The following is a 20,011-nucleotide window of genomic DNA, read 5'->3' as shown; positions in this document are numbered from 1 at the left end:
TCTCCCATCCCACCCACTCCACACCAGCACAGCTCCCCAGGGATCTCTGCCTCATTGTTCTCCCAAAAGCACAGAGGTGAGTTATGAAAAATACTCAAAATGGAGTCCAAACAGCAAGAATTCCCTAAATCCTGCTTGGTTCCATCAAACAGCCTCATTTCACCTGGGGAGAAGCAGCCAGGACAGTCTCTCCCAACAAGTTCCTCAAGCCCTCAACCAGCACCAGCCTTTGGCCTGAAATACCTCAAAAGGAAACATTAGACTTAACCAGCAAACAAAATCACCCCCAAAATAAAGAGATAGAAGATTCAAACCCATCCCCTCCACAATGCTGGCCCGTGATGCACAGAGCCACAAAACCCAGCCTGGCTCACCACTGAGGTGCACAGTAAAACCTGTAAGTTGACCTGGGCCAGCACAGTGACTTGAAAATGAGAATCCCTCTGAGGGTTAGGGAAATAGAACCTCCCTTACCTGACAGACACGTTTGGGAGCACACAGAGGGGAGAGGGATTTCTCAGCATCCAAAGCCAAACGCCCGTGCCTGGTAAACAACCATCTCTTCCTTTTTTCCCCCCAGTGCAACAACTCTACCCCCTTGAAGGTTTCCTTCTCCAAACAGGCATTCAAGTCCACAAAAATCTAGGTTAGGTCACAGCCCACTTTTGTTCTCCCCCTCCCAGTGTACTGAAGTTGTTTTGAATAAACTTCGTTTACATCTTTCCAACTGGCATTACCAGAAGAGCTCAGATCTTCTGCAGGATCTCATCCTTAATAGAAAAGGGCCTGAGGGCATTTTGGAAGGCAGCAGAGAAGGGAAAGTTGGGGGTTTGGAAGATCTGAGCTGCTCCCTGCAAGAGTAGATAATGCTTGCTATATCCTATCACCCCTGGTAAAAATATCTGCTTGTACCAGGGAGAGAGAAGGGGGAAACAGAAAAGCCAGCAGCAGATTGTTCCCCTCAGAATTCCACATACTGGGAGCAGAACTTTGCTTTCCATCACTTGTAGAGCTGCAGCCCTGAGCTCCAAGAGCTCTCCCAGCTGGGCAGGGAGCAGGCAGGATGAGGAGCAGGAGGACAAGCCCCAGGAGAGGCCGTGGCAGGATCATTAGGAGAGGCAGAACAGCAAACAGCCCAGAGCCCAGCGTGACACGCTTTGATCAGCCCGGCCTCGGCTCCCTGCTCCCTCTCCCTGATGAGAGCAGCAGCTCCAAAAGCTCCCTCTGGGCTGGGAAGGGACTCCTTCAGATGCTGCTTTGTTCTCCTCTCCCTTCTAAGGCAAACCAAGCATCTCCCGCCAGGCTGGGCTCCCCTCAGCCCCCTGCAAAACTCCCAGGGCTGCTGTGCTCCCTTCCCAAATCCCACTCTCCCAGCCTGGGAAAGCAGAGGTGTGCAAGTCCTAACAGACTCTGTTCCAGCACTCTGCATTTGCATTCTGCTCTCCTACTCACAAGGCAGAGCTGCAGAGCCTTTTCCTGCACCCCCCAGAACAGGAATGAGCTTTAATAGGAGGGTTTTTTTCCTTACCAGAGCTGGGCATGTGGTTCACTCGAGGTGGATTCAACAGCTCCACTGGCTGGTCTCTGCCAGAAAGCCCATCTGGAAAGAGGAGGGAAAAAGAAAATAAAATCACATCAACACTTTGAGTAGCTGAGATATTTTTAGCCATTCCAAGCAGAAAAAAAAAAAAAAAAATCAGCAACCAATTATCGATGCAGAGCAGAAACACAAGGAATCAATGGAAATGAGAACATTCCCAGCAGAAAATAAAGGAAGACTCTATCCCAAATTCCACTCAGGGCTTCCTGGTCTTTCAGTCCACAAGTGGTGCTGATCCCAGGCTGAGGAAATAGGCATGTCAGCTCCCAGACCTTACCAGAGACAACTGTGCCTTCCTTCCTGAGCTAAGACACACACGCAGCCCCACGGAGCAAAGTTGAGGAATGGCTGGAATATGCCAGGGAGATGTTAAGGAAAACTGACAAATCACTGCAGGAGATTAAAATGCAGAGACATGCATAACAAGCCCCATTTTGCATAAGTTTAGATTTCAGAAAGGCATTAAAAACATACTTTGTAAATGAGATGCACAAATCCATCTTGCTGAAGCAGTTCCCTATTTAAAATATTTCCAAGATTGTATCTTGCATCCAGGTAGAGTTAAACAGAACAACCAGTGTTGGAGACTGCCACACCTGAGTTTCTAGTCACCCATTCCCCTCCCAGAAAAGCCAAAGCAAAAAATGCTAAATTATGTTTTCAGTGTAATTACGAACCCTGGGATACAGAAAATTTATCTCAAACCTATTTGTTCCACCTTTGCCAGTCTGTCTCACTTTTCCCCTCCAACCCCTTTCTGTGCTGCAGCTCTGATAGGATCAAGCCAAACCCTGTCTGGAGACATCAAAGAAGCCACCCCATCTCTCTCAGGCAAAGGACAGTGCTACAAAAATGTTAATATTTGTTTTCTTCTCCCTGCTTTCTCTGTTTTTCTGGGGACTTCTCCATGTCTTGCCTGGGTTCACCTCCAGTGACCGTACCCAGACAGAAAGGGAAGAGCAAAACATCCCTATTTAAAATATAATCAAGCCATCAGGCACTCCAGAGTCAGTGAGAGCACAGCCCAGGAAAATTCCCAGTTTTCCTGGGGAGCAGGGCATTCTCAGCTTCTCTGCTGGGCAGCTTCAGATAAAGATGTTCCTTCACAGGAGAAGAACCCATGGAGACAAAACAGAGCCCTGTAGCAGCAGCCGGGTGCTCTGTGAAACAAATCCAGGTCAATTTGGGGGATTTTTAAGACTTGTTTAATGGTAAGAAATAAAGTACATTCATTTTTACACTCATTAAAAAAACTCCCATACCCATAAACCAATCTTTGTTTCAAAATGAGGATTAGATTAATCACAGCAGAACATTCAGGAACATCTTCTAAAGCACTGACACCTGAAACACTTGAAGCGAAACCAAGCTATCCAAGAGACCAAGGTTCTGTCTTTGCTGTGCAAATAACACTCCATAAAATAAAAATGAAATGAAATAAAATAAAATAAAATAAAATAAAAATAAAGTAAAAAAATAAAAATAAAATAAAAATAAAGTAAATTAAAATTAAATTAAATTAAATTAAAATTAAATAAAAATAAAGTAATATAAAATAAAATAAAATAAAATAAAATAAAATAAAATAAAATAAAATAAAATAAAGTTCTAAATCTCTGGAGTCCTGCCTCAGCACAAGGATGTGGAGCTGCTGGAGCACTTGCAGTCAGAGTTTGACTCTCCTCACAAACCACAAGCCCTGGTTTGAGTACTGAGACAGCCCAGACAAGCTACAAAATATTCCCCAGCTCTCTGCTGGCCAAATTGGTGCTGAGCTACTAAACAGATTTGGCAAGGAACCATCCTCTCCAATTGGTTCTCTGTGAATCAGTCTGATGATTTCCCCAAAACTCTGCCACAAAGTGCTCTGTCCACGGAGCCTGGAGGGAAGCAGACACCAGCCTGGCTGATTCATGGCTCGAGTCAGGGAACATTTTGTGTAGCTTCGTTTCCAGATGGGCATTTCTTGTCATTAATTAACAAGATGAAGCCATAATTCATTGATGGAAACTTGAACACTTTGGTTTTTATCTTAATCTGTTCCAAAGAGTTAAGTTATTCAGAGAATATAGCCAGGACAGGTTTGGAAGTAGCTGAGTTTGCAGGTTTTAAAGAAGTTGAAAATAGCAAAACAAAGGGAAAATATTTATAAGTTCAGTCCAGAATAAACCAGAAACATGAGAGATAAAAACCCTCAGAAAAGATGAAGCAGCAGAACCAGAGAATTGTCAAGACTGGAAAAGACCTCTGAGACCATCCAGGGCAAAACCAAACCAGATGAAGACTGGGAAATACAACTTCTCCACTTAAAAAAGACAAGAAATGAAGAGAAATGGAAGGCTGAAACATTCAGTGAGGTCTTAGAGAAACTGCAAGCAGCCTGACTATAATTAACTCTGATGAGCTTTAAAATGCAGGGCAGAACTGGGAACGAAGAGGTTATTTAAATAGTTTTCCATTTATTCAGATCTTTCAGCCTGATGCAAATCACCCTGGCCTACCTGAATTCCTGGAGCATAGCAATGAGCAACTAAAAATTATCTTTAAAGGACACCCAGAGTAGAGGAGAAGTTCTACAGAGGTGTAGAAGTAAAACTTTAGGAGAGACAGGGAGAAAGGCAGGAGCAAGAGGCAGAGAAAATCAGCATTACTGACTCAGATTTGTCCCTTTGGAGCTTGAAATGCAGAATTAAAACTAAAAAAAAAAAGAATGGGGGATGCAGTGACAAAGGAGTAAAACCTCCCTGCTGTGATAATGACAGAGAAAAAAGCGCAACTACAAATGGGAAACACCTGGCCAAGCAAGGGCAGGAGGAGGAAAAGCCAAAGGACTGTCCAAAACCAAGCACTCTGCACTCAGTGAGGATGCAGAGGATCCCAGTTCCCTCCTGGATGTGCCACCAGGGGCACGTGCAAGGTGACATGGCAGCCTCGGTGGCCACAGCTTTAGCTTCAACACCTGAACATGAATCGTGGGCAACCACAGAGAAACCTCAGAGAGAAGATTTTTTAAAATGAGATGAAGGGACTGCAGAACTTAGTTTTGCCAGCATCAGCCTGTTCTCCACGGAGGGAAGACAACAGAGTGGCCCAGAGATTTTCCTCAGGATGAGCAGTTTTCTGTGAGTTTGAGACCACTCGACCGACTTCTGTTTCCTTTGCTCATAAATATTCTGGACAGCACCTCACTGCACAGCAGCAACCAGGGAATTTACTCAGAGGCTGGGCAGGCCCTGGCACAGGGTGCCCACCCTGGATCCCTGGCAGTGCCCAAGGCCAGGCTGGATGGGGCTTGGAGCAGCCTGGGACAGCGGCAGGGGGTGGAACAGGGTGAGCTTTGAGGTCCCAAATCCTTCTGGGATTCTACAAGCCAGCACAAGCCTCGTCCCTTTGCACACAGGAGCTCCTGGCTGGTCCTGGCAGTGCCCAGCAGCTCTGGGCTGTCTCCATGACACGTGTCAGCCCACAGCAATTCCATGAATCTCCTCCAGGCACAGGGACGTGGGGTTTCTTTCCCCTCTGCTCTCAGTACCCACAGTACACCAGGCTATAAAAAGCAGCCTGCATGTTGTACCCGAGCTGGGCTGGGGGGAAGGACAATGTGCAAACAGGATTTCTCTGCTTTACTTCCTGGCAGGAGCTGGGGAGGGTCCGTGGGTGGCTCTGCTCGAGCGTTTGGCTGAATTTAAAAACCAGATCATGCGCTGCCCTTGGAGCCTTGGGATAGCAGGCAGCTAAAACAGGCTGGCTGAGGAATACAAAATCTCCACCCCTGACCGTTCAGCACAGGCCACTGCAACATCCTGACTTGCATATCAAGCGTGTGTGACAAGTTACAATATTAGTAATGAGAACACTAATTATCATGGATGCGTTATTTATTTGTCTGCTCACTCGAAATTTACAGAGGGGGGGAAAAAAAGATCTTTCAACATTTACAAGAAAGCAATTAGGACAGCAAATGGATTATTTCTCTTTAAACCTATGAGAAAATGCTCAGTGCATATTTCCTCTCTAATTTGTCTGCACTCAAGGATCTATTTTTGGAAGTCTCCCTAGACTGTATTGTAGCACCACATGTACTGTAATGGCATTTTAATTAGCCCAGAGAGCTGGAAGATGCACTCTGCATCCGAAAGAGAGGCAGCCTAACAAAATGAGAGCATCCTTCTCTTCCCTTCTCGGAGATTTACAGCAGCTCTCAGGCCGAAATACCAATTATGGCTTCAGCTGGAACCGACTGCGAGCGCTGTAAAAACCCAGCCCCTGGAACTCCAAACAGCAAAGCCAGCCTTGAAGCACTATTTACTCCTGCTTTAAAGGGGGATGGTGAAATCAAAAACACTGCAGCCACACAGGGGCAGAACGGGGGACAGGAGGAGGGGAGACAAGTGAAAAAGGGATGGATCTGTGTGAGTTATCAAAACACCCATTCAGAGGAAAATTAATTCAATCCTGTTCATATGGGGTAATTCTTTAATTATTAGGATTATTATTGAAGTGATCCACCTTGCCTTGCCACTGGGTGACAGCACAATATATGTACATATACAATATATGTATCACCATCACCAGGATGGGCAGGTGTATGTACATATATTTTTAATTTGCCTTCATTCTGACTCCTTGCTTTGGATGCAGTAGGAAGTAGGTCAGGCTGGTGGCTTCCTCAGTTCTGGAAGAGGCTGGTACATATGGAATAGCAAACCCCCCTCATGCCCTTGACAATCCTGACTGCTCCAGAGACATTCCAGAGTCCAGAATCAGTGGAGGAGTTCCACCAAAGCCAAGAGCCCACCCTTGCTAGAGAGAACCAGGATGGGGATCAAGCTTTCTTTTCCATTAGAATCCACACAAATACCTCACAAGGACCTGAAGATACCCAGGCACATCATTTATTGCTCTCTTACCCTGGACCTTGCAAAGATAAATCCAGCAGGCCACAGTTAGGTTAGCATCAACGTAAAAGCATAAAAGGAAAAATAAAAAAGTTCAAGGCCAGGCTGGATGGAGCTCTGAGCAACCTGATCCAGTGAGTGGCACCCTGGCCATGGCAGAGGAACTGCATGGTCTTGAAGGTCCCTTCCAACCCAAACCCTCCTGGGACTCTAATGCTCAGCAGCTGTTAACACAAAAAGCAACATTTAATTTATTACTAGGAAGTTATCCTAGAAGCCAAAATACCTAAGAAGCGTTTAAACAGGAAGCTGTGGTCCTCGAGGCGTTGACAGACTGATATCCAAATGACAAGACACCACTTCTCAAATGCTAAACCCTGGAAGCATTGTGTTCCACTTCCTATGCCATTATTTTCCTTAATTCTCTGCAGTGGGAGGATAAAGCAACTCCTCCTAAACATGACAATCTTCAGCCTCCTCAGCAGACTCCGATGACTTCATCCTCACACAACTGAGGAGATGTGTCACTTTGGAAATGCAGGGGAATCAAATAATCCTTGACATGCAAATGCAAGTGAGCAGAGGCTCGGAGTAACCCATCAAAGAGGTTAAGGCTCCCTGGCATCACTACAGCAAGAAGGAGCTGCCCATTCCAGATTTGCTTCTCTTCCCCTTGGGCAAGGAAAGCCAGAACCACCCCCCAGTGTCCCCCAACAAAGAATGCAGGGAAGAAAAAACAAAACACCTTAAAGGAAGAGAATGTATGCAACATTTTTTTGTGCCTTTTTTCTTCCAAGTGAAAAAAACCCCACGTATTTAATGCTGGTTTGCACTCCATTTCACCATAGCTGATTTTGAAATCAGCTCATTTGGCCCATAGGAAGCAACTATAGAAAGCCAGGTAAAATTAGCCTCCTCCTATCCACTGTCATAAAACTCCCTCCAATTCACTACTCTACCTCACCCTCATTAAACCCTACACTCCTAACTATCCTGGCTATCCCCTCAGCAGCCCTGGGAGGATGAACAGGACTCAAATCTGAAAAATCCTAGCTTTTTCTTCCACACCCCTAAAGGTAACAACACCCAGAGATCAATCGTGGCACCCTGGGATGGCTCAGGAGGGAGGGGAACCCAGGGAATGCCCCCACGCACCTGGCACACGGCGGGGTCCGGCAGCGCTGCGGGGGCAGCGCACAGTCCTGACCATTCCCGAGGGACAGAGCCGCACTCCAGCCCTGCCTGCTCCGCCGGGCCAGCCCCAGCCCGAGCTCTGCTTTCCCGGGCAGGCACCGCCCCCGGTGCCATTCCCAGGCATGCATGGGGCTGTGTCCCAGAGCCGGCTCTATTTCAGGCTCTCTCCTGTGCGCGGTGACAGCTCCCCCTGCCCAGTGCAGGGCAAAGCCCAACGCACTGCGGGACTCCAGGTGGGATCTGCAGGATGTCACATCAGTGCCAGGTAAGGTGCTCCCTGCAGGATCAGCACGTCACATCCCCCTTATCTCAGCCTTGTGCCATAGAGAGCCACCAGGATCACAGCAGGCAGCAGGAAAAACATCCCCATCTACCTGTTCCTGATAACATCACCATCTATCTGTTCCTGATCACAAGGGCTGGAGCCCCTCTGCTCTGGAGCCAGGCTGGGAGAGATGAGGAAGAGAAGGCTCCAGGGAGAGCTCAGAGCCACTTCCAGGGCTTAAAGGGGCTCCAGGAGAGCTGGAGAGGGACTGGGGACAAGGGATGGAGGGACAGGACACAGGGAATGGCTCCCACTGCCAGAGGGCAGGGATGGATGGGATATTGGGAATTGTTCCCTGCAAGGGTGGGCAGGCCCTGGCACAGGGTGCCCACCCTGGATCCCTGGCAGTGCCCAAGGCCAGGTTGGATGGGGCTTGGAGCAGCCTGGGATAGTGGAAGGTGTCCCTGCCATGGCAGGGGGTGGCACTGGATGGGCTTTAAGGTCCCTTCCCACCCACACCCCTCTGGATTCTGTGATTCCATAACACCTGCCAGCTTAGATTGTCTCTATATATCATCTTCATGTCAATTATGTAGAGATTTCTAAAATTTGGACTTCAGATATTTTTAAAACCCAGATTAAAAAAAACAGACTCCCATTTCAAAGCATCTAAAAGTAGATTCCACTTTCACAGACTTGGTGGAACAGCAATTTTCCCACTTGCAATGAAGGAGCCCAGACTCCGCTGTTCATGACTATAAATATATTCATAGATATTTTCCCTGGCACAAAGCACTTCAATTTTAAAGGCAAGAGATTCATCAACTCTTCTGGAGAGCTTCATCCTTTTGCTGCTTTGATTCTGTCAGTGAGCACACGCTCCTGGCAGGAGTGGAGGAGGGCACAATCTGCCACCATCTGCAGGGTGCAATCCATCTGAAAAGGTGACTGTCCTCAAGAAATTAGCATAGTCCAAGCATTTAACTTCACTCTGGAATATTATGTTCAACCAACAGGCTCTTTCCAGAGCCATTCTGCAAAATGTTCCTGCTCCTTGTGTGGTGCTGGGCATCTTTTGGTTTTAACTTGTAACGCAGCCTTTTAACAAAAGTGGATAAAATTTCCCATCTTCTTGGGAGGCGAGCAGGATGAAGGCAGGATTCCACCCTCCCAGTTAAATGTTTCTCCAGGAGATCAGCACTATCAAAGCGAGGTGTTTAATCTGCTGAGACAGGTCCTGTGAACTTGAGCACAGTGAAAAAAGCCAACTCCCCAGGAGTCCCTCAGCATCCAGGGGAGAGGTGCTGCTGGCACCCAGCCGCTCCCCAATCACCCGCTATTCAGCACACACACATCCCCGCTGGAGAGCCACAAACCCACAGGCAGAATGCCCCTCTGATCCAAATGTTCCAGCAGGTTTTTCACAACTCATTGCTGGTACAAGAATGAAGCAAAGGAAAGGGGGGGGTGGGAAAAACACCTTGAAATTATCTGCAATTGTCAGCAGTGGGAGAGAGGCAAAGCACATTTTCAAGGCAGGAGAGAAGGTTCAGTAGCCTGCTTAATTTTCCCTTCTCTCTGGATGAATAAACTGTCAGGAAGAAATCCAGCTGAAAGATAGCCTGGCTCTTCCACAGCTTCAAATGAGGCTCCAGCTCCTGCCCACACGCTCACAGGACATGATGTTCAAGCTAATGAGATGCCATGGGAAGAAAAGGCTTCCCTCCTTCCAGAAGGGAACAAGCTGTATGTGATGGGAAGCACAGAGCATGGATTGCCTTTCAGCCCCATGCCTGGCTAGCACACGAGTAAATAAGGCTGTTCCACACAAGTGATGGTTCTGGGGAGGCTCAGGATGGATCTCAGGAAAAGGTTCCTACCCCAGAGGGTGCTGGCACTGCCCAGGCTCCCCAGGGAATGGGCACAGCTCCAGGAGGGTTTGAACACCATTCCCAGGGATGCACAGGGTGGGATTGTTGGTGTCTGTGGGGTTGGGCTTTGTGATCCTTGTGGGTCCCTTTCAGCTCTGGAGATTCTGTGATTCCATGAACTATTTCAAATGCAGGTTCTGATCCTTTCCAGTGCAGAAAAGGGACATGAGGACACTTATTCAACAACCCACTACACTCATGCTAACCCAGGAAAAATTTCTGGATGCGGCAGAGACTGCAGGGAGAACTGAGGCAAAGGAAACTGAGGCTTGGAGCCCTCCCTGGACACTGCTGGCAACGGGAACCATGCAGGATTTCAGGACTAAGCAGATGCCTTCTGGCCTTGGGAGCTGCCTGAGCACATGGTAGAACTGGAAAGAGCAGAGGGAAAAAAGGGGGGATTTTTCATTGAGGAAAATAAATGTGGAGACATGGAAACAGGATGGTCAGCAAACAGATGAGGCCTTGGGTTTGATGGAGCAGTGGCTGTCAGGCTCCAAAGGCTTTCAGCCCCAACCCTTCCCAGTGCTCCATCACCCTTTCTGCTACACCCACCATCTTTCACGATAGAAAACTCATCTTCACATGCAATATCACATCCAAGCCTGTAACAGCAGAACATCTGTGGCTCAGCAGGAAAAAATCCTTTTGGTCCAACCTTTTAAGGATCACAGACCAGCTGACCCTGTCACCATCATATTTTCTAAAAAAATCCTCTTTGCCCAGGATTCTTCTCCTGGGAAGCTGAGAGGCCTCCGAGAAAAAGGAAAACAATATTATCTCGTTTGCTTCTCCTGTGTTTTGCTGCTTTGGAATGTGGTTTGGACATTGTTTATCCAACAGGTAGGATTGGTTTCATGTGAATTGTTTTAACATAATGACCAATCACAGTCAGGCTGTGTGAGACTCTGGAGAGAGCCTCGAGATTCATTATCATTCTTTGTAGCCTTCTCTAAGTATCCTTTCTCTATTCTTTAGTATAGTTTTAGCATAGCATCCTTTAATATAATATAATATCATAAAACAATAAATTAGCCTTCTAAGAATACATATAGAATATATACAGAATATTTATAGAATATATATAGAATATATATGGAATATATAGAGTCAAATTAATTCCTTCCTACCACAGGGGACCCCAGAAAATACCACATGACCGTGCTCACGAGCAGCCTGAACTGCAAGTCACCCCACGCTCGCTAGAGACAACAATGTCATGTCTGAATGCCACTCTCACTCTCAAAAAGGGAGGAGGACAAGTTTTCTCCTTGCTTTGCTCAGATTTCAAGCAGGTGCACATAAAAATTGAGTAATTCTGAGCACAAAGTTTGGACCAAAAACTACTGGCACCCAGAAATCAGAATCCTGTCCCAACATGCTAATTCAGGGTGCTCAAAACAAAACTGGAGATAGTGCTTGGTCAAAATCAAAATCATCAAGGAAGTACACAAACAGCAATTAAACTGATCATGCAGTTAAAACCAGTCATCTCCAGAGCAACCATAATCCAAACTTCACCATTGGCTCTTCACCCTCAAAAGAAACAAACCCCTCAAAAGTTCCAAGCACCAAGGGTGACTTTTAACTAAAGATAAGAACATGGAGTCATTCATCAAAAGGACTGTTTTACTGTAAAATACACAAACTAAGCATTTCTGTGGGAATTACTGCCCTGAAACTAGAGCCATGAAGAAGCTGGACACTTTCTACAGAGAACTCTGGATGGAGACCACCAAATCCCACCCCAGAGGACAGCTCCCAGCGCCCACCCTCAGCACCTCCTTTGATGATGATGGAAAGCAGCAGAAAGCTCCAAGAGAGGAAAATCTCACCACTGCCACCAGAAAGGCACAATCCCCAACTCCCTCACGCTCAAAAATTCCCTTTATTCTGGTTCTATGGCACATAAGGGGTTCACAGCAGCTGAAATGCTCCTGCAATGCATAATGGGCTTGCCTTACCACAATGGATCATTATTCCATGGCGATCTAATCTAGTAATAGTAGATAATTCCAGTAATATGGATTTGCTTTAGTAAAAGCATTTTAGATTGCATTAAACACAGTAACACGAGAACGGCACATTTTGAAAATGGATATTTCCAATTCCTGGTGTGTAAAGGAGCAACTCCTGTTTCCAAGACAAGGAGAAGCAAGTCTGTCTTAACACAAGGCCAACCCAAAATCATGGAATTGCAGAAAATGTTGGAAAGACCCTCCAAGATCATTGAGTCCAACCATATCTGAGTGCAGCCTCAACGCTGGACTTGATGTTCAAAATAATGTGACAAAGAGGAGAAAACGAACTGAAAAGCATTTTAATGAGCATTGTTGTCTGTTCCTTTAGGGCATAGAACTTTTAACCCCAATGTGCAGCCTTCACAGGGGGCTGCACAGCACCAAACCTCCTCATGGGCTGCACTTCCACAAGTGGATTGCTCCAGGTCTGACTGGAGACAGCCTTCACAGGGAATCGGGAATCTCAGGAGCTGCAACACCCAGGGGACCTCTGAGTCCCTGAGGATCCCTCTGAGTGAACAATCAGCATGATGAAATACTTTTTGTGTGTTACAAAAGGAAATTGGTGTTCTAAAAAGCACTCAGCCGCAGTCTCCAGATGTAATTGTGAGTAGGTGGTTTGGGTTGGGAGGGACATGAAAGCTCATCCAGTTCCAACCTCCCTGCCATGGGCAGGGACACCTTCCTCTAGCCCAGATTGCTCCAGTTCAAATTTGAACTCATTTCTGTGTCATTATGTTGGGTTTTGCTTCATCACTGCAAGTAGAAAAGTGTAAATTAAGATACTTGGGTTTACTGCTTCAGTTACTCCTTAAGGCACCATTTACTCAGAAGCAGTCAGGCAAAAAAGGGATGATTTTGGGTTTTGTTTTCAGGGCTTTTTTTCTTAATCTGCAGTTATTTATCTCCCATTTCTCGCCTTAAAGCCATGCCTTCCATAGCCCTCTGTGTGCCCCAACCAAAATTCTGCTGGCACCTCCCAGAAATCCATCAGAATTCCTTTAGAGCTTCAGCAGCCAAGAGGTCCCTGCTTATCATGGGAGGGGAAAAACATTGAAAATATGACCAGCAAATAGGGAATATGGGTTCCACATAATAAACTCAAATGTGCTGGACCTGGAGAAAAGGAGGCTCCGTTTTCTCATTCCCTAGAACCAGTGCACATTGTGAGCCTGAACATATTATCCTATCTGGATGTTGTTTAAAATAAGAAACCACAGTGACTACAAATTTGCTAAACAGCAAATACCTCCATTAGTTTTGACTGCATCCTTCAGTGTTTTACACCAACAGCTACTTCTGGGTTGCCTTCCTCCAGCCACTGATGGAGAACCCATCCCCTGTGCCTTTTGCTGGCCGGAGGCACTGCCGTGCTGACATTCCCATCAAGCCAGCAGTGCCAATCAATGGCCTCCCCCAAAAAAATCAATCCTGGCCCACATTTCAATCCCCAGCCAGCAGGAATCGTTCATCCTTTGTGCAGCACGAGCAAAGGAGCAGCTGAAAACACTTGACATTTGTCAATGCAGATAAGATTCCCTCGGCGCTGGGTACGGGTGTTCACTCCTGGGATTGGAAATGCAGCAAGGCAGAGCTGCAGCGCCGCACAAGGACTCCTCCAATCCAAAGCCTTTCAAAGAGCCAGGGGACATCCTGAAAGGAACCCACAAGGACCATGGAGTCCTGGCCCTGCACAGACACCCAACAATCCCATGTGTGCATCCCTGAGAACGTTGTTCAAATGCTCACAGAGCTCTGGCAGCCTGGGGCTGTGCCCATTCCCTGGGGAGCCTGGGCAGTGCCAGCACCCTCTGGGGGAAGAACCTTTTCCTCATCTCCAGCCTCACCCTGTGGTTTGATCCCTCTCTGCTGCATGTTAAGAAGCCACCGAGTAACACAAATAAATCCTCACTGCTTTCCCTCAAACTCCTCCTCGATACCCAAGGCATGTCCTTGGACAGGTTTTTTTGAACATCTTGTTCTCAAGCCACAGTTTGAAATTCACTGTACCCCTGCATTGCTGTCGTCCTCTACTCCTGTCTCCAGCATACATGAGGTTTGACCTTTTCAGATTTACATTTACAGCGTTCACAATCCTTGTGAGCTTTGCTACAGATGGGAAAAAAAAAAAGAGTTGAGTGGAATTTCTGGAATGGTGACTGGGCTGCTGATGTTTCCTAAGGCAAAACACACACTGCTTCTATTCCAGCCTCCTAATACCCTGGTAAACAAGAGAAAATTGATTGACAAAGGAACCCTAACTAGCTGGAATCTTCTGAAAGATGGAAAACAGACTTCCAGGGCTGCCCACACAAGTGAAGAAGCTTCGGCAGTCACTGTTCAAGGGTAGCACAAACAATGCTCCAAATGAAGAATGCAGCAGGGAAAAAAAATGCAGCCCAGCAGCTGGATTTCCAACTGAAGGAAGGAAAGCCAGGCACTTCCAAAAGTGTCCCAACCACATATCCAGCCTCATGCTTCTGCCTTCCCTTTGTGCTGCAGATGCTGTGCTTGTTTTCCTGGTATCTTGATTTATGTGGATCCCTTCCACCCAGCTGTCTCAGCTCCACACAGAGCCTCAGTGTGTTCCCAGGCTGTGGGAAGCCCAGCCTGGAGCAGATCTTCCTCTCCCATCCAGCCCCCAGAGGGAGGCAGGCACGCTGATCCTAGCACATCCACCACTTACAACACAGGCACAAACCCCAAAGCTCTGGATTTTAACAAGGCTTGGAGGGACAGGACACAGGGAATGGCTTCCCACTGCCAGAGGACAGGGATGGATGGGATATTGGGAATTGGGAATTGTTCCCTGGCAGGGTGGGCAGGCCCTGGCACAGGGTGCCCAGAGCAGCTGTGGCTGCCCCTGGATCCCTGCAAGTGTCCAAGGCTAGGTTAGATACTGGAGCTTGGAGCCACATGGAATAGTGGAAGATGGTGGACCTGGATGAGTTTTAAGATCTCTCCCAACCAAAACCATCCCATGATTCTGTGATTTGCCAGCACTCCCATCTTATGGGACCATATGAGAGCAGAAACAGGCTCTTGGATGAGGATGACCAGCTCTGGATAACAATGATCCTCCTCAGACATTTGTATTCCTTGGCTCGTGAAGGTACCACAAACTTTGGCTTCCTCAGCCCTAAATGCCCTTCAGTGCCACAGAACACTCGTGCCCAAATTCCCCCATCTGATGTGTCTCATTTTTAACATGGAAAAGAATGGGCACCAAGAGAAAATGCTGAGTTCAAGGAATGGCAGCATTCCCCCCAAGCCACTTTTCCACACCTCCTACCCCAGACCTGTGTTGAAGATTGCAAGGGAAGATGTTTTCCATTCCCATCTGTATGGCAGATTACCTTTGCCAAGTGGGCAGTTTGCTTTATCTCTCTCTCTGAGTGACCACATTCACACCTCCCTGGGAGGGGACACTGCTGATAACAGACTATTGAATGTCACTGCATGGCTGATAAGAACTAGAACATCCCATTGGGAGATGTGAGCCCAGAGGGAGGAGCCAAGCATTGCTACCCAGATATAATCCAGAGGTTTGTGAGACACCAGCACGGCTTTCTCCACGGGATTCCCCAGAGGAACAGCAGCTGCCTCTCCTTCCACTGCATCTTCAGAGGAAGAATCCATCCTTCTCTACAGATCCCCCTGCTCCAACAGAACCACCCCTGACACTGCAGGAGGGCTGCAGCCACATTTCCAATGGGACTGCCAGCGACAGCCTGACCCACAGGGTGTCAGGTTGGGTTCTGACTCTGTCACTGTTGTTCTAGTGTACTGTATTGTTTATTTTATCCTTTTATTTTCTTCCCTATTAAAGAACTGTTATTTCCTGCTCCCATATTTTTGCCTGAGAGCCCCTTAACTTAAAATTTATAGCAATTGGGAGGGGTGGGGAGGGTTTACATTCTCCATTTCAGGGGAGGCTCCTGCCTTCCTTAGCAGACTCCTGGCTTTCCAAACCAAGACAACCTGCCACCCTGCCAGTCACTGGTCTCCTACCAAATCATGGAATCATTAAAGCTGGAAAAACCTCTAAGACCAAGCCCAACCATTCCCCTTGCACTGCCAACTCCACCACTAAACCACATCCCCAAGTGCCATATGCACAGTCTGGAATAACTTTGCCTCAAAACAAATTCAGCTGCCATTTATAATGAATGGCTGAGATCCAAAATATTTTATATTTAATCACCTTTTGACATTTCCAGCACAAGACACCAATGTGCTTGTACAACACTGTTACAGATCAGAAGCATCTCCTCTACTTTTAGCAATTTTATTTCCTAGAATACTCCTGCTATGCAAACTCCATCTGTCTTGTCCACCATCAATAAAATCCATTGATCAGTGTTAGCCACCAAAACCCAGCAGAAAGGTAAAAAGAGGATAAGGAATTGAGAGCTGACTGCAAAAGAGGCAGCTCCCAGGGCAGAGAATGTGGAATTACCATGAGTAGGGATGGACAGCACCAACTTTAGGAAAGGTGAAAAAAAGTAAGAAAATGGGATACATCTGGTTAAAAAACATCTTCCTAGTCCTGCTTGGGGGTTTCAGCTTTTCTTGGGAATCTCTACCTGTGAAAAGGAGACTTCACAGTACCCACAGGCTTTGAGCAAAGCAGCCAAAGAAGTGAGAGCCATCAGCAGAGCTTTGTCCCACCAGAGGGGGATCACCCAGGGACCAGCTGCTCCTGCTTTCCCCTGTCCTTCCAAAAACCAGGCAACAAAACAGGGCATGGGAGAGTTCTCCAGCAGTTTGGGATATGCTGTGCACACAGTTCTCTCAGACCAAGTGCCATGTCCTGCAAAAACACAGCAGGAAGCAGAAGCAGCACCTTGAAGTCTTGAAAGGATGGCTGATTTTTTCACCCCAAGAAATTAAAAACTGTACTGTGCCAAGAAGAGAACAAACTATCAACAGGCTGCCAGGTTATTGTACTGCTTCTTAAATTGTGATTACCACCACAAATTCCATCATCTGGAGCTAAGTGGAGCTCCAAAGAGATGTGTGGGGTAAGAGATTAGTTCAGACAGTTTGAATTATTCCCTCCATGCTTGGAAGGAGATGTAGAAGAGAGGGGAGTTTGGGGGGGCTGTTTTGAGTTTCTTTGGTGTCCTCCAGCCTGCTCTCTCCTTGATTCACTTCATTTCTACTCAGACAAGCCCATGGGTAGGAGGGGCTTTGCAGAACATGGAGCTGTGACTGCACAGGCAGCTCCATGGCCATGAGTGCTGGGGACACCAGCCCTGCACTGTGCCTCAGCTAGTGGGGAAGGGCAGAGCAAAAAAGGCAAAGGATGGGGGCACAGACATGGGGGTTTTCAGAACAGGCCCCAAACCATGCCCCCAAGTGCCACATCCACACACCTTCTCCCTCCCAGGCATGGTGACTCCATCACTGCCCAGGGAAACCTGGTCGAGTGCCTGATCACCCTTTCAGGGAAGAAATTTCTCCTAATTTCCAATATCCTAAAGCTCCCCTGGCCCAGCCTGAGGCCGTTCCCTCTGCTCCTGTCCCTGTTCCCTGGAGCACAGCCCGACCCCCCAGCTGTCCCCTCCTGGCAGGAGCTGTGCAGAGCCACAAGGGCCCCCTGAGCCTCCTTTGCTCCAGGCTGAGCCCCTGCCCAGCTCCCTCAGCCCCTCCTGGGGCTCCATTCCCTGCCCTGGCCATTCTCCAGTGTCCCCTCAGTGTCCCTCTTGTCATGAGGGGTTCAGAAGTGACCCCAGGATTCCAGTGTGGCAGCACCTCAGGCCAGATTCCCTAAACACACATAAAAAACCATGAGCAAAACCACCCAAGACAAAGCTGCTTTTACTCTGTGGACATCATTAGAAACACAAGCTGGTGGGTTTTATTCTGCACACACAAAATCATCATCTCTCCAAAGAAGTAGATGCTCTGTGTAAAAACCACCACAAAAGACTTTGAACCTGCAGTTTGGAAACACACAGATCCAAGGAGCTCTTGTTTACCTACAGTTTAGGGATCTTCCCTCTTAAGGAGACACAGCACCACCTTCCATTATCCCAGGTTGCTCCAAGCCCCATCTAATTGGCCTTGGACACTTCCAGGGATCCATGGGCAGCCACAGCTTCTCTGGGCACCCTGTGCCAGGGCCTGCCCACCCTCTGAATGAAGGATTTCTCCCCAATATCTCATCAAAACCAGCCCTCCTTCAGCTTAAAACCAATCCCCCCCATCCCATCATTCCAAGGCTTTGTGAGAAGTCCCACTCCAGCTCTCTTGTCAGAAGCCTTCCCTTCCCCATCTTGCTCCTGCATCTCATTTCTGCCTCTGTGATAACTTTTTGATTGAAGCAAAACAACTGTGCCTGCAGACCAGCAAAAGGATTAATTAAAACAAAATAATAATAATAAACAACCCCCTCCACCTAATCTAATACAATCTAATACAAATTAAAACCCTTATTTTGAAGTAGCAGGAACAAGTCAGTCAAAGCTGACTTTCTATTTCCAAAGGACAGAGAGCCTTTGCACAGATTCTCAGAAAGAAACCATTTTCATTTCAACTCAAAATCCCAGCTGGAAATTCTAGTCACACATACATTATCCAGAGTTCAAGGAGCATTTGGGAAACACCCTCAGGCACAGGGTGAGATTGTTGGGGTGCCCTGTGCAGGGCCAGGAGCTGGACTGGATGATCCTTGTGGTTCCCTCCAACTCAGGATATCCTGAGATTTTCTCATTTAATTTTTCACCAGTTTTTGTCTGTCTAATCCCTGGGAAGAGCAAGGAGCCAGGCTCCAGCCTGCCCGCCAAGAGCACTCCAGCAGCTCTGCTGCCAAAGGGTAAAAGGCTTCTTGAAGCATCTGCAGTTCTCAAATAAAAGGGAACATCACTCACTAAACCAGCATAAAACACAAGGTCCTGGCCTATGGATTCTGTGTTAATATTGACAGGTTGGAGCTCACAAGCAGCACTTAGAAGAGTGAAAGAATGATGAAAAACCCAACACGAAGATTTTTTGTTGTGAAGAGCTTAAAAAAGTTGAGGAGCAAATCAAGGACCCAGAAAATGATTTTTAAAAAGGCAGAAATGTCCCCAGAAAACTTCCAAGTGTAGTCCTAAGTTTGAGAATGACAGCATCCTGGAGTATTTAACAATTTCCACTTAAGCTAATAGAAAGATTGAACTTTAATTTCCACTGCATTACTGCCAAAAGCTTTCCTTTAGCTGAGGGTGGAAAAAGCATTCTCCTTCCTGCCTTTGCTGCTTGCTCAGGATCCACAGCAAGGAAAGGAGATTTTCACAGAGTGACAGGACAAGGGGGGAACAGCCTTAAGCTGGAGGAGGGCAGGGATGGATGGGATATTGGGAATTAGGAATTGTTCCCTGGAAGGGTGGGCAGCCCTGGCACTGCCCAGAGCAGCTGTGGAAGCCAGGCTGAGGAAAGGCAGCTCCTAAACACCTCTGACACACCTTTAAACAGGGATAAGGATCAGTACAAAATTCCAAACAAAGACCTATTTCATAGAACCATAAAATCAACAAAAGCCCTCTGTGATCATCAAATCCAACTGTTCCCTCAGCATTGCCAAGGCCACCACTAAATCATGTCCCCAGGTGCCACATCCACTTGTCTTTTCAATCCCTCCAGGGATGGGGACTCCAGCACTGCTCTGTGGACAGCCTGTGCCAGGGATTGCCTCCAAGGAATAAAACCAGCTGGGAACACAATCCACAAGTGTGGAGAATGAGGGAGGCAGGCCTGTGAGTGTTCATTTCCATGGGGAAACTCTGAGGTTGTCCAAAACCTGCCAAAATTAACCATCAGAGAGTCCAGAGCAGGAAAAGATGGGTGGAGGGGAAAAACCCTGCATGCTCTCTAGTGTTTTATCAACATTTATTGATTTATTTTAAAAGCTGGGTGGAACATGGGGAATTAATAGACCACCATATGCCCATGTGCTGCATCTGCTACAGCGATTTATTCTTATAGTTCTTTTATTACCTTCTTTGGGAACTGAATGAGAGAAGGATCAGCATCCTGACACTTGGAAATTAGCTCGTTTTCACAACTGTCAGCAGGAAAGCAGGAATTAATCCTCTCATTTCAGCCTGAAAAATAGT

The 20,011-nt window shown here is 47.1% G+C and overlaps 1 protein-coding gene across 7 annotated transcripts in view; it reads right to left on the bottom strand.

The window, feature by feature from the left end:
* Positions 1–20,011, bottom strand: part of HDAC4 (histone deacetylase 4) — a 180,141-nt gene that overhangs the window by 104,988 nt on the left and 55,142 nt on the right. For 5 of the 7 annotated variants that reach the window (XM_064717767.1, XM_064717770.1, XM_064717769.1 and 2 more), the window contains exons 1-2: positions 7,654–7,728; positions 1,529–1,600 (exon numbers count right to left, since the gene is read on the bottom strand). In XM_064717767.1, coding sequence (XP_064573837.1) covers positions 1,529–1,600; positions 7,654–7,708 — 127 coding nt within the window. In that variant the 5' untranslated portion in view covers positions 7,709–7,728. Of the gene's footprint in view, positions 1–1,528; positions 1,601–7,653; positions 7,729–20,011 lie in introns of those variants that run through there. The other 2 variants (XM_064717773.1, XM_064717774.1) reach the window with 1 other exon arrangement.

This window comes from Zonotrichia leucophrys, chromosome 7 (genome assembly GCF_028769735.1).
Source record: "Zonotrichia leucophrys gambelii isolate GWCS_2022_RI chromosome 7, RI_Zleu_2.0, whole genome shotgun sequence".
Lineage (NCBI taxonomy): Eukaryota > Metazoa > Chordata > Aves > Passeriformes > Passerellidae > Zonotrichia > Zonotrichia leucophrys.
Note: the sequence above shows the minus strand (reverse complement) of the source record. Positions and strands in the feature narration are given on the sequence as shown.